The sequence below is a fragment of the Crocodylus siamensis genome, chromosome 10, assembly GCF_052110815.1.
Source record: "Crocodylus siamensis isolate JL-2025a chromosome 10, ASM5211081v1, whole genome shotgun sequence".
Lineage (NCBI taxonomy): Eukaryota > Metazoa > Chordata > Crocodylia > Crocodylidae > Crocodylus > Crocodylus siamensis.
In genome coordinates this window covers 56,385,428-56,399,340 of record NC_143404.1, presented here as the reverse complement: position 1 = coordinate 56,399,340, position 13,913 = coordinate 56,385,428, and the positions used below count along the sequence as shown (strand labels likewise).

At 47.5% G+C, this 13,913-nt stretch overlaps 1 protein-coding gene across 2 annotated transcripts; it reads right to left on the bottom strand.

Moving 5' to 3' along the window:
- Positions 1-466: 466 nt before the first annotated feature.
- On the bottom strand, positions 467-11,046 carry MANBAL (mannosidase beta like). Of its 2 annotated transcripts, none has more exons than XM_090020439.1 (3): positions 10,965-11,046; positions 5,626-5,828; positions 467-2,765 (listed from the first exon to the last, which is right to left on the bottom strand). In XM_090020439.1, the coding sequence occupies exons 2-3, from the start codon at positions 5,773-5,775 to the stop codon at positions 2,658-2,660; spliced, it is 258 nt and encodes an 85-aa protein (XP_089876565.1). In that variant the 5' UTR covers positions 5,776-5,828; positions 10,965-11,046; the 3' UTR covers positions 467-2,657. The 2 variants fall into 2 exon arrangements, with proteins under 2 accessions (XP_089876565.1, XP_089876566.1); XM_090020440.1 differs by lacking the exon at positions 10,965-11,046 and adding an exon at positions 10,121-10,945.
- Between the last annotated feature and the right edge of the window lie 2,867 nt (positions 11,047-13,913).

Sequence of the window (13,913 nt, the reverse complement as noted above, 5' to 3'; positions counted from 1 at the left end):
GGGATAGCTTCTTCCTACTTTTCAAAAGGAGTCAAATGCAAACCTACCTAGTGTTTGATTGTATCAATTCAGGAAGCCTTCTTCTCAAATCAGATCATTTTTTATGGCCAGCATTATTTATGTCTTTTCTCACTTCCCCAAAGCTAAGGGTTGTTTCCACACAAAGCTCAAGGGGAGGCAGCGGAATTTAAAAACAGACTGTCATTACAGTTTACTAGTTGTCTGATTATATTTGTATTTCAAGGGAAGGTAAAATACATTTGGTACAGCTGATCTCTACACAAAGGTTGGGAAAGGTGACTTGTTACACTAAGGAACTTATTGGAAACTTACCCATTTAAAAACAAATTAAATATCCAGGATTCCTGATTACAATAATTAACACCTGTGGATGCCAGTAAAATAAGGGATGGAGGTAGAAGCCTGGAGTTACCATGCCTCCCCTCACCTCACCCCCTTACCACTATACTGTTTAGCCTCTGCTTTTCTGTTAATTTGCATTATGCTTTTCTGTTAATTTACATGTTGCAATACTTCACAATTCTCTTATAACAAGGTAACAGCCCAGCTCAAGTCCTGTGGAAAAGTCATGCTTTACTGAGACAGGACCATAAGTGATTGATTGTCCTTATTTAACAGTGAATGGCACAACCTGTCCATAACATGTCTGCTAGGACAGCAACAATTATTTTAATTGCCCTCCAGTCTCTGGACAGGAATACAGAACAGACTTTCCCAGCGTATCAAACATCATTCTCATTTGTCAGGGGAAAGTTTCATAATCATTTTTTCATGGGAGGAGATCAAACTAGGTATGGAATTGTCCTGCGGGGCTGCTGGGAGCTTCAGTGTGTCATTCTCTACTCTACGAAGAATTGGTTTTAAAGGGGTCTCCAACCTAGGTTTCAACCAGAGCTCAGTGTGTTCCCAGCAATTGCAGACACCAGAATTCCGGGCAAGCAGAAAAAGTCTGGGGCATTACCTACAGCAGAGCTGGGCAGTGGTCAGAAGTTCAAACCAAATTGGTACTGGGCCCCTCCCACCCATCAAACCGGAAGAGGAACAAGAGGTCCAGCCTGATTCCTCATCACTGGAGTTACAGAGTGAAAATGTGGTGTTTTGCTGATGCTTTGCTGCATTTGTTTTTCAGTATCTGCTACCGATTCCCAGGTACTGACTCTGTCAAGTCAGCGAAAGCAGGGGTCTGCCCCACAGCAGAGGTGCTGCCTGGTAGCAGGGCTCTGACTCTGATTGCAGGACTGGAGCCTTCAGTGACAAAATGCAGCATACTTTGCTCTGGCTGCATTTAAACAGCAGGCTCCCCTTCCACTGACTCACTAGAAATTGAGCATGCAGGGATGGGAGGGGAGCTGGCATCAGGAGTCTAGTGCTACCCTACAGACTCTGCCACCACATCTCAACCTATCTGTCCCAATCCTGTAAAGTAACCTGTCTAGCCACATATAAATTTAATGTTAAGTGCTTGGCTTCATACTAACACTGGAGAGCAGGAGACTGAAGGAGTGGGACTATACAGCCACAGACATCTCCACTGTGCTATGCAGTGATCTTATTGTGCTCTGGATTTTAAAATGCCTCCTCTCCTCAGGGCGAGATGATTGTCAACTTCAGCCCAGATTCACAGAAAGGAGACATGAGATGGTGCCAGGTAAAGCTGGGAGGCAGCTATAAACTCAGCATACCAAAAGCATGCCAACGCTGGGCTTTAGAAGGCTAAGGCAGTACTCATCATGCTTTGCTGGCAGAATTTAATGGCATGGTATGGAGAATTCAGGAATGCAGTGGCAATACTCTGAAACTGACATCCCAGGATGGGCATTCCCCAACATGCAGTGTTGTCTCTGTCTCCCAAGATTGCTCCTCTAGTACAGCCCATCACCCCTGCATCTCCCAGAGTTCAGCAGCCACCAAGTGCCTGCATTCATACCACAAACTCCTCTTGTACTTGGTCTCCTCCTCTCATCTGTCTTCATATTTCTTCCAGACTCGGGAACAGCATGGGGAGGCGACTGGATTAGCACGGGATTAGGTGTAATACGGCAGAATGATCAGAGGGGCCATGATGGTGGGGAAGATAAGACTTCCATCCAGAGGGAGCCTGGCCTCAGAGCAGTGTTTAAACAAAGACAACTATTTTTTAAAAGGACATGACAAGCCCATTATTATTAAGCCATAAAACAAACTGGTATATTTGAAATGAGACAACAATACAGGAGGTTACAGAGTTGAGAAGTGGGACATCCCAGAGCCAGTTGATCCCTCAGTCTTTAAAAATATGACCTAGAAAAAAGGTATCTTTGATAGCCAAACACATGCTCCCCTTCCATGGGCCTTCTTCACCTCACATCCCTGCCAGCATGGGGGAGGTGCAAGTGTAAGCTTTCCTTACCCATCACAAGTGAGCTGATCACAGGGCTTATGACAGAGTAACTAGCTGGATGTGTACAGTCCATTTTGCCTGCAAGGAATCAAGCAAAAGAAACCCAACCCTCCCACAACTTGTCAGTTCCCCCTACCCCTGGAAGACATAACACGGCAGGACCAGACACCCATTTAATTGGTTGACCCATGATGTCATCTTCAAGGAAACTTGATTACAGCCAAAACGTTGCCATTAGGCTCCATTCTGAGGCCTTTTATCGCTTTTTCTTAGTTTCCTTCTTGGGTTTCTTGCTCATCTGCTGAGCAGCCACCTTTGGCTTCTTCACCACCTCAGAGCTTTTAGGCTCAAAACCGTCAGAGTCCTACAACAATCAATGAAGAAAGAAGCAGTCAGCACTGTTCTACCCATTTGCTTCACATTTCACATCTCAGACAACTCTGGGATCAGGGTGGCTGAGTCACGAGGAACCAACAATTAGCCTAAGGCCTTGCCTACATGCAAGTCTATACCCACTTCATTCAAATCAGTTGAAAATTCAGTTTAGGGAAATTGGTAAAACCTCTGCGTTAATGTACTTATGTTGGCTGGAAACAGTTTCTCTGGGTTTATGCTTGGGCCTGTCCATTTCCTGATGCAAACTGAACTGAAGCGAGTCAGGTTTCATTTGATTTTAGAAACATCATATTTAGTTAAACTGCAGAAATTCTGTGTGTAGACATGTTTTGTTATCTCTTAACTCACTCTAACTCAGCAATTCTCAGTCAGGATGATACAGCAGCCTGGGGTGTCTTGAGATCCTTTCAAGAGTGCTGTGGGGTACCACACAATGTTGGCACTGTTCAGTATGCCAATATGATTCACAAGATAAACCCAGAGATTTCAAATAGGAATTCATACTGTTAAAAAGAGAAGAATTGCTCTATTATTCCACTGTAGTAAAAAACCCCCAAAAACAAAAAACCCACACAAATGAAAACAAAGAGCTGGTATTTTTCTGAGGGATGCCTTGAGTCTGCAAGGTTGAGAACCACTGTTCTAACCTGGAGGACTTTAGAGAGGACTCCAAATTGGAAAAATAAAAAAATCAATGTAAAGGAGAGAAGGAAAAAGAGCAGGGCAAATAAGAAAATTTCAAGTGGGAAGAACAAAATCAGAACTGGCTAATCAGCTGCTTGCAGAAGAGAGGTTTTGCAATATGAACAGTGGCATTATACATAAGACAACAAGTGTTCCCCAAATACAGCAGCAGGAATGTAAAGTTCAGAAGTTCTAATGAAACCACTGATTTAGGAGAAGAGCAAAGCTCTCTGTACCTAGACCAAGAAGGACAACTTACATATCCCAGTGTTTCTCTGCAGGGCAGATGACAGAGATCATTTCTGCCATGGGAAATAAACTCTAGCCATCCTGTCAAAACACAAGGGAGCAGAGCCAGTCTCATCTGAGAAAGAAGACATGCAGATTGTCTCATTTGTTTAAATGAGGCAGGAAGTAAGTATTCCTAAGCACGGAGGTTTCTATAAATCACCATGTGCCAACTGCGAAAGGACGCAAAAAAAATGGCAGAGAAAGAGGTGATAGCATCGAGCTTTCCAGGAAATGTAGCAGATAATGCAAGGGGAGGGGAGTGAATGACAGCATCCCCTTAATCAATGAGCTCAGTTCAAATGTGTAAGTTCCTGGGCTACTACAATTCACATCTGTGTGGCTTTCCAAGGAAGGCAACTTGGCTGGCTTCCCAAATGATGGAATCTGTGTCTGGGGAACTGGCAGACAGTGCCGCAATTCTCTGAAGAAATGCAGCAATATGCCATTATTAACGCAGGGACACAGAGCTTGTTGCTGCCATAAGATGATCGCTGCTGCCTTCTAATGTTCAAACCAAGGTAGTCTTCTAGACTTGAAACCTCTGTAAATCAGAGAGGCTGTTCTAAATTCTACAGACTTGGGAAGGGAGTGTTGCTCCCATGTCTAAGAGCATCCACTCTTGTTTATTATCTTGTAATGTAACCATGTGGGATTTGTCTGCAGCTTCTATGAAAGGGCTGAGGATGTGTGTGGAAAACATCAACCAAGCACAGGCACACCAAGAAAAGGCCTCAACTATCAATGCTTCTTTGAGCCCTACAGCTCAAGTACAGTTTCTGGCTTTCAGCTTCCTGCTCTAAGGCTAACCCACCATCACTATAGCTAGTTTCTAAGGATTCAGCTATTAAACTCCTCCCTGCCCCAGTATAACAATGTTGAGACACTCAGATTTCTCATGCTACACCTCCTATACGACCACACACTTTCCCACATTACAGGCATCTTCTTTTCTATGTACAAGCTAGATGATTATATTGAATGCCTTACTGAAATTTTCCAGGTTTCACACATGCTAGGTCCATTTAACACTGCTACAGAACCCCCTAATGCTTTCAAAACAAGATCCAAAACACATTTTTGGATCTCATCTGTTGCCAGCAGTAAAGATGATCAAACTTTCCATGGAAAGTTGTTACTAGAAATCCCAGCCAAAACCCTACACATCAAAGACAAAGGAATATGAAAAAAACCACCCTACTCTGAAAAGAAGCAGGCCTATTAATACTGGCATTACCAAATCCAGTGAGTTCTGTTCACTAAAACAGCCGAGTGGACTTTGATCATAACACTTCAACGCCGTCTCACACTTGCTGTGTCCTAGCTTCTAGTTTACATTATAATCCCCTCTCCTACTGACTGAAGTCAAGCGTCCTACATGTCTACAGGGACAGGACTGAAAGCTACATCTCTGCCAGCAAACACTAGGAAATGCAATGAAAGCTTATAAACAAGCTACAGTGGTTCCTGGTTGCAGAGGCAGAATTTGCAAAGGTTCTCTCCTCACGGGCTTCTTGACCAAGGAATAACAGATCAGGCCAACAGCAATGTGGCAAGGCAAATTTGGGACTGATGCCAGCCCTTTGCTCTGTGTGCTGAGCCTGAGTGGAAAGCCATGTAGACAAAAGCATTTAGTTTCTTTTCTCACAAGCAACTCTTCAGCCCTGGGAAGTTCAGGGGCTGCTCCCAACATGTCCCAGTTCCCAGTGATGTAAGGCTGATAGAAGAAAAGGAGGGAAAAAGAAAGGAATCTTTGCAAGAAAGAGAGGAAAAGTAATGAATGACAGCAATAGTGATTGATACAAGATTCAGACCCTCCCCCCACATCCCCATTAGCAATCAAGGGAGCTACTTACTGTTTTATGAGACTTTGAGACTGGGAGGATTATGGCTAATACACAGATAAGCTGGAAAATGGCTCCAAAAAAGAGTCCATAGCGCAACACATTCTCCATGAAGGTGGGCTCAGGGATCTCAGGGGGGGAAAAGTCCAGCTCGGCAGCCATGACAGAAGCGTCTTCCTTCTCCTCTCACACACTTAAAAAGTCTGCTGTCCACACTGAAACAAAGAGGGGGTGATTTATTCAAAGCCAGACCCTCAAGCACATAATAAGCTTTACTGTGCAACATGAAAATACTAACAAATGACTTATGTTGGGGCTTCTAAGGTGCCTTTGACCTGCAGAGACAAGAATGAGAGCACTGGAACTCATATACTGGGTCCCATCAACTTTTGTGACTTATATTCTGGAATAGCCTTCAACAGACCAGCAGAGATCCGGGTTTCCCATTTCCCACAGAAAAAAAGAGAATAGCATGGATTTCACCCTTCACTGGAGGAAAACGTGGAGTTCTCATTTTACCAGAGAAACCCACGGATTTTTCAGTTTTGCAAAGTGCTCTCTGTAGACAGGCAGAGTTCCATGCTGCAAGGGGCTGGGAGGGAGTAGAAGGAGGGCGGTTAGGCAGGGGGTGCCATGTGCCCCAGGCAGCCTGGCGAGCAGTTTCTCCAGGTACGCTGACAGGGGAGGGGGAGGAGACTGAGGCCCCATACAGAGGGAGGGAGTTGGGCAGGGCTGGGGCTGCTGTCCAGCTAGGCAGTGCGTGGGGCTTAGGGTTGCAAAGCATAGCTGCAGGCGAGGACTGTGGGTGGTTCATCTGGGGGGTGGGGCCAGCTCCCTGCTGCTGCATGCACTCCCCAGGAGGCAGGGAGGACTTGTGCCCCCAGATCTGTGCACAGGGTAGGAGTGGGGGCAGGCTGCCCACTGAAGCCTCAGGCTCCTGCCTTGCTGCCCTCCCCTGGGGCCTCTGCAGCCTGGTTGGTGCAACCTAGTACTGCAGGGCACAATGGGGCTGTGCAGGAAAGCTGCTTGCTCCTGCAAGCTCTGCAGTGCCCTGCAGATGAATCCCCTGCTTGTGCAGCAGCAGCGGTGGTGTGGGGTTGTGCCCCTCACAGCTGCTACGCATGCAGGAGACAGGTTGCTCCTGCCCCCGGGAGTATGTGCAGCAGCAGATAGCACCCCCACCCACCTGAACCTACAGCAGGCAGACAGACTGGGCAGAGGGAAGCCAGGCTCTGGGCTGCTGCAGCAGCCACCACCTCTGCCAGGGGCTGTGGACCCAGGTCCCTGGCCCCATAGACCTGGCAGCTGGGGTCCCCTCCAGCAGAGCTGGGGGTGGGGCTGGGGGTGAGGGGCACCAGCAGGGCCGGGGAAGGCTGTGGGGGGAGTGAGGGGCCTTTCATTTTAATCACAAACTTTCAGGTTTTTATCAGAGAATTTGCAATTTAATCACGGAAAACCAGGATTCCTGATCACCAGCCTGCTTAGAATAGTGGTTCTCAACCTTTGTAGGCACAGGGCACCCTTCAGAAAATGCCAGCTCTTCTTTTTCTGTAGTTAAAAAGAGAGTGAAAAGTAACAGAACAATTCTTCAGAGCACTTCGACAGATAAGGCCTGATTCACCACAGTACTTAACATGAAAACATATATACTGGAGTCAGGGACCATTTGCTTGCTTAAAGTTGAACCTGGCTAAAGCAGGACCTTAGTGACTTCTCCTGAATCAAGCAGGAAATCTGCAGCAGAATCATCTCCTGCGTTCCCAAGCCCTCAAGATGATCCTCCCTTTCCTCCTTATTCCAAAGCCTTAATGGAGCAGCCTATTCATTTTGTGAATTACTCTAATCCACTTATATAATAATGGATAAGTCTCTTGCCAGAACTGCTGGAGAGCTCGAGAAGCTGTGCCAACCACAGCAGTCACAGGAGTGAAGCTTACATGGTCTGAGATACTATCAGTGCTTTGAGATGCACGTATTGCTTTACTCCCACTTTCCCTCACATGCATTTGATAGTTGATTTTTAACAACGAAAACATCCCAGTACATTTACATACAACATTAAAAGGACAAGGTCAACTTAAAGGTTAGATAGGCCCAGTACTAGATGTTCTTATTATTGCATGTTTTTTTTCCTCTTCCCCATGTCATTGCAATTTGTTTGCAAGGATTTTGCTGTGCGTATATTTTAATTAGGCAGTTATAATCTGGCACTCAGAAATTATCCCCAAAGCAATCACTGCATCTGTCAGACGGGGAGTGACAAAGATATGCTTATAAAATCTGCCAATGGTATCAAGATGTAGAGGCTGGGGATTAGGATCAGAATTTAAAATGTACAGAAAAATGAAGAAATGATCTAGAAATTCACTAAAGATATGGGCAAAGTGCTATATTAAAGAAGGAAAAATCAAACGCACTAATATTAAACAGGGAAAAACTAGGTAGGCAACTGTATGGCAGAAGAGGACTCAAGAATTACAGCAGTTGCCAACTCAATGTGAATCAGCAATGTGATGCTGCTGCATGAAAGGCAAATGTCACTCGGGGATTTATTAACAGGAGTGTCATGTGCCAAACAAGGGAAGTAATTATTCCACTGCGTTCAGTATGGTAGATGCCTCAGTTAGAATCCTATGTCCCGTTTTAGGCTCTTAAGGAAAGCAGTAGACAGACAAATTGGAGAGTTCAGAGGAAAGCAATAAACATGACAACAGGTCAAGAATGCTATGCCTATGAGAAAGGGCTGAAAGAAGTGGGTTTGTTTAGCTTAGAGAAAAGAGTGATAACTGGTAAGGCCATAACAACACTCACGAATACCTGGAGCTTTAATAAAAAAAAGGGTAGCAATCAATCGTTCTCTATGTGCAGCCAAATTAGGACAAGAACTATTCAGCAACCAAAGGACTGAGATTAGACAGTGGGAAAAGCCTCCAAACCTTTAGCAGAGTTATGCACTTGAAGGGGTTACCCAGTGGAAACCCTACTACAGGTGGTTTTTAAGAACAGCCACACCAGAATAAGCACAGATAACCATACGTTGAAACTGATCTAGATATCTGACTGCCGTGGAGCAAGAAGAACTGATCTAGATATCTGACTGCCGTGGAGCAAGAAGACTAACTAACTAGCTTACCTCTTGAGGTCCTGTGCAGCCATACTTTTCTCTCAAAGAAGGAAATGGTTTTCCCAACTTCTACTTAAAATTCAAGGGGCTAATCATGTAACTGGATCTGTCCACACTGCAAGAGTCAGTGGAGCTCTACACAGGCCTGAGTGTCCACACAAGGGTCCCTGCATATCCAAATGCAGGGCTGGGCCCCAGGTGATGTCAAAGTAACATTTTCCCTAACTGAAGCTCCAGGAAGTTCAAGCTTCAGTGACTTATCTGATGTTGTAAAAAAAATAAATAAATCTCCATTTGGATTTTTGTAAGGCTCCCTGCTGCCCCCTGACCCACAAACCAAACAATGGAAAGGAGTTTGCTCACTTTTTCTTTTCACATGCTTCTGCTGACTCCCTGCTTGCATGCCAGCCTACCAAGAATAAATGGACAAAAATAAACCAAAAAGGGAACTGATACATACACTAAGAATAAACAGCCCCTGACCTTCTCACATGGAGATCTCCCATCCTTCCCCTCTTGCCTAATTCATCTTAGAGGAATTTTCTAAAAGTTTCCCACCAGCACAAGCAATGTCAAGTGCCCTAGAGCAGGCAACACACCACTTGTCACCACCACTTTAAACACTGTGCCAGGAGACCCTAAACCACCAACAGGAGCCAGCAAGCAGTCTGGAGCATGGACCGATGAATTCTACCTTAATACAGTTTGCATCAGTTTTGCATGCTACTGTCAATTACACAGGCATGACACCTACTTGGTTGTGCCAAGGTATGGGGAGTCTAGGCCCACCAGGAAAACTTTAAGGCCCCTCAGCTAAGGAGGCCACTTGGAAGCAGAACTACTTGTTCTAGGGGACAAAGGTGAAAACAGAGAGAGGAGCGCAGGGGTCAGATTTTAATAATGAGTGGTCCAAAGGGGGCAGAAACTGAACAGAGCACACCAGCCAACACCCACAGGCCTCCAAGCAAGTTCATGGTACCAGGTGACACCACCCAGTGCCTAGAGATGCGAGTGGACTAGAAGACATTGCCCTACAGTCACCAAGGGTGCCCCCAGCCAAAGCCTCTTTCCTGGTCAGGCAGAGGGGCAGCTTGGCTAGAGCCAGAAGTGAGGTCCTGGGACTTGGTGGGACCACGTAAGGGAGGTAAGGAGGAGCAACACAGCCAGAGCCCCAGCAGGTGGTTCCTGAGGAGGCAAGGAAGGGGCTCCAGCCCAGTGCATTGGAGGGATGCATATGCCAGGGTCTCCTTCTGCTGGTGCCAGGAGTGTCAGTGAAGCAAGCACCAGATCACACAGGACAGTCATTAAAATAAACCCACATAGTTATATGAACTTTTGCAACTTCTCAAGTTTAGATCAAAATTAGGAGAAACACGGACATACCTGAATACTAAGCTACAGCTTTACATGCGAGTCATTTGTATAATACAACTGAGTATTCCCCAGAATGCTAGAACAGCCACCGTGGTCAAAAGCTTCGGCGAGGTATACCATTTACAGTAATGTGGAGGTTCAATATCATCACCCCACCAGGGCTACTCAACCCTGTCAAACAGCATGTAAAGTTACAAGGCAGAGTCCCAGTGCGTCTCCCAAACGTCCTTCATTTTACCGAATTAGCTACTGCAAGGTGCACCAGACCAGCAGACACAAGCCAGTGGTTTTTCACAGCCTGGGTGACAAACCCCAGGAGGGAGCAGGATCACAAGCAGGTGGCATAAAGGGCTGGGGCCACACAAGCACGTGTGTGGCTCCCATTTCCACAGCTCTGCTGTGGGTTTCCCGAGAGCAGCGGCTCCTCGGGTGGTAGCGGCACCAGGCAGGTCACAGGGAGTCCAGACTGGAGCTGGAAGAAGCCTGAGGAGAGCAGCTGGGAAAGCCACAGGGGCTCAAGCCCTGACAATGGGGACGGCCCCAAATCCAGCTCGGGGCCGGGTAACAAGGGGATACAGAACTGGCGGGATTGTCTTGAGGGCAGACGCATCCCGGCAGAAGTGTGTGCTGGCTCAGCCCCGGGCTCCCGTGGGAGCCACCGAAACAAGCGGGCCCCTCGCGCCTGCACCGTCCCGCACCGCCGCGCGCCAGGGCCAGCTCCCGGACGCAGCGGAGTCCCCCGGGAACGAGGGCCGGTCTCCAGCACCCGCACGGCCGGGCCCCCCGTGGTCAGGGCCAGGGGCCCCCCCGGAGAAACCCGCCCTGGCTTCGGCCGTTGCAACCCGCGCCTCACCTATGCACTCCGCCAGGCCCCAGCGCCCCCGGAAGTGATTCCCAGCCGTAGGAAACGCTTCCGCCTCTGCTGCCGCTTCCCCAAGCAACCAGCACCGCCCCCGTTGCTAGGAGCCGGCCCCACCCCCGTGTCTATAAGTGTAGAGAGGCCACGTGCGGCTGGGCTAGCCCTTGAGCAGAGCCAGGGCGTGGGCGTGAGGCATCGTCACCGGTGATACCAGGTCAATGCATGGAGTGGATGGAGAATCTGGGTTTTCCATTCGTCACGGAAAAACATACATTTTCTTCTTTTTTAAGTAGGAAAATGTAGATTTTTTCTCTTTTAAAGGAGAAGAATACAAATCTTTCTCCTCTAGAGGAGAAAAACCATGGGGCACGGCAGGTTTGGCCCTGCGGGCTGGCGGAGTGCGGGGGCGGTCAGCCAGGGGATGCCCCGTGCGTGGTTGTGTGCACCCATCACATGGCCGCCAGGCAGCCTGGAGAGCAGCTCGTGCAGCTCTCTCCGGGTAAGTCTGGGGCATGGGGGAGATGGAGGCCCCCATCGAGAGGCAGTTGGGCAGGGCAAGGGCTGGGAGCGCTGCCCAGCCGGGGCGGTGTGTGGGGCCAGGGCGGGGACAAGTCGCAGGTGGCTTGTCTGGGGGTGGTGGGTGGGAGAGAGCCGGCTTCCCGCCACTGTGTGCACTCCTGGGGGGGCAGCATGGGGGTGCGTGCCCCCCAGATCTGTGTGGTGGTGGGGGTGGATGTGGGCTGGTGGCTGCAGGCTCAGGACTTCCCAGCCTGTGGCAGCGCACAGTTGTGCCCACTGCTGTGGCCGTGTGGGCAAGGGCACCTCGCCATGGTGGCTGCACCGAGCCTCCCCACCCTGCTCTGCCCTGCCAGGCCAGGTCCCACCTGCTGGGCTGCAGAGGGACGGCAGCAGTGCCAGCCCACATCTGCCCTCCCCCGCACAGGCTCCCCTCTGGCCGTGCCCCCATGGGGGAGGGGGAGGGGAAGCTGGGCTTCGTGCTCTGCTCTGGCTGCAGCAGCTGCTGCCTCCCGTGGGTGGTTGCTGGGGCTCAGGTGCTGTTGGGAGGGGAAGGGGCTGTAGACCCAGGTCCCTGGCCTTATAGCCCTGGCAGCTGGGGGGTCCCCTCTGGAGGAGGTAGTGGGGGCTGTGGGTGGGGAGTGAGAGGCAATGGCAGGGCTGGGGGACCATGTGTCAGGAGTGAGGGGCATCCCTGCTGTCATTCTCCCCCCACCCCCACTCCACATTGGCCCTGTGCCACCTGCCTCCACCCCTTCTCCGCCTTCCCTGTCCCCACTGTTGTGGTGGTGCTCCATCCCTGCCATCATTTTTGACCGGCAATTTGCCCTGCGCGCAGCACTGGCTGGACCCATGGGCTGCTGGAAGCCATCCCCCCCAAAGGTGTTATGGATGGACAGACAGACAGACAAAGTCCTTTGTATATACAGACAGAGATTGGGGCACTGGTAGGCTTTCAGATTGCTTTAAAATTGTAAATATATCAATAAAACATTATGCTCAACACACACACACACACACACACACGGTCTTCATAAAGTCCTTGTGTACTTTTAAACTTTAATAACTTAGTTGTAAGTATGATAGAAACAATCTCCAAACGACATTTAAAAGCATATTTAGTAAAGTTTTTGGACAACTAGAGTACACATTGCTAGACTTCAACATAACCACCATTCATCATGATAATGTGTTTAATCTGATCTTCCAACTCCATGAAAACATTTCCCAGTTGCTCTTGAGTTACTGCACTAATTGCATTGATGATCCTAGCCTTAAGTTCCAGCAAAGAGCATGGTTTTTGACAAGTAAACTACACTTTTAACATGTCCCCATAAAAAGAAGACCAATGGCGACGGGTCAGGTGAACGAGGCGGCCAAGCCATTGGTTCACTTCTGCCTTTCCACTTCTCTGGGAAAATCTCATTTAGGAACTGTCATACATTCAGAGGGTAGTGGCACGGAGCTCCATCTTATTTAAGAATAAATTTGTTATTACTTATGAAGTCTAGCATTGTGTACTCTAGTTATCTTAAAACTTTAATAAATTTGCTTTTAAATGCCATTTACAGATTATTTCTATCATATCTACAACCTAAGTTATTAAAGTTTAAAAGTGGACAAGGACTTTATGAAGACGGGTGTGTGTGTGTGTGTGTGTGTGTGTGTGTTTATTTTAGTGGCATTTCATTTAAACTGTGGAAAAACACGGACTTTGGTTTTAAATCAGAGAATATGTGGGTTTTAATGAGAGAATGTTTGTTTTTTAAACAGAGAAAACCAGGATCCCTGCATATAACACCACACATTTTTCTCCAGTTAAACTTCCTAATATCCAAGGGGCCAGCAAGATACTATTCAGTTCAAGAACAAAGCAAAAACAGATATAACTATTGGAATGTGCACTAATTTGCTAGATTATCTGTAACATTAAAAAAAAACACCACAACAAATGAGGCAAAAAATAGTCAAAATATTGTGTCATTACTCCCGCAGTCATTATAGTTAAATGTATGTCTCTTATTCAGATTCATAAAACAAAATCTAGCCTTTTTGAGTGTCTTGACAGTACTTCTAATGATTCATTGCCAGTCATTTCTGCACCTGAGTTAATATTACCACACCTGTGTAACAGTTTTTAGCTAGAGTTAAAAGCAGCCTGCAGGGTTGTGAAAAAGAAGAGAGGCATTCAATGAGTCATTAATTTTTTTAGCTTATGTGGTCGCCAGTGTGAAGAACTTGAAGGCCACCAGATAGAATTGTAAAGGGACACAAGTCATCAGTGTGTGATATGGTTTGAACTTGTCCACAAGGGCATTTGTTGTCATTGCGAAGGCCCCATTGGTATAGATTTGAGGCACAGTGACCCTGTACAGTTTGAAAATGGTTGAGAAGTGCCAAATAATGGCGTGGCCAGTTAAATCCTGG

What these genes read in the sequence shown, in the direction of transcription:
- MANBAL (XM_090020439.1), bottom strand. Translation starts at nt 5,775, where the DNA reads ATGGCTGCCGAGCTGGACTTTTCCCCCCCTGAGATCCCTGAGCCCACC. An exon ending in TCTCAAAGTCTCATAAAACA is followed by an intron (nt 2,766 to 5,625) that starts GTAAGTAGCTCC and finishes TGATTGTTGTAG; the next exon opens with GACTCTGACGGTTTTGAGCC.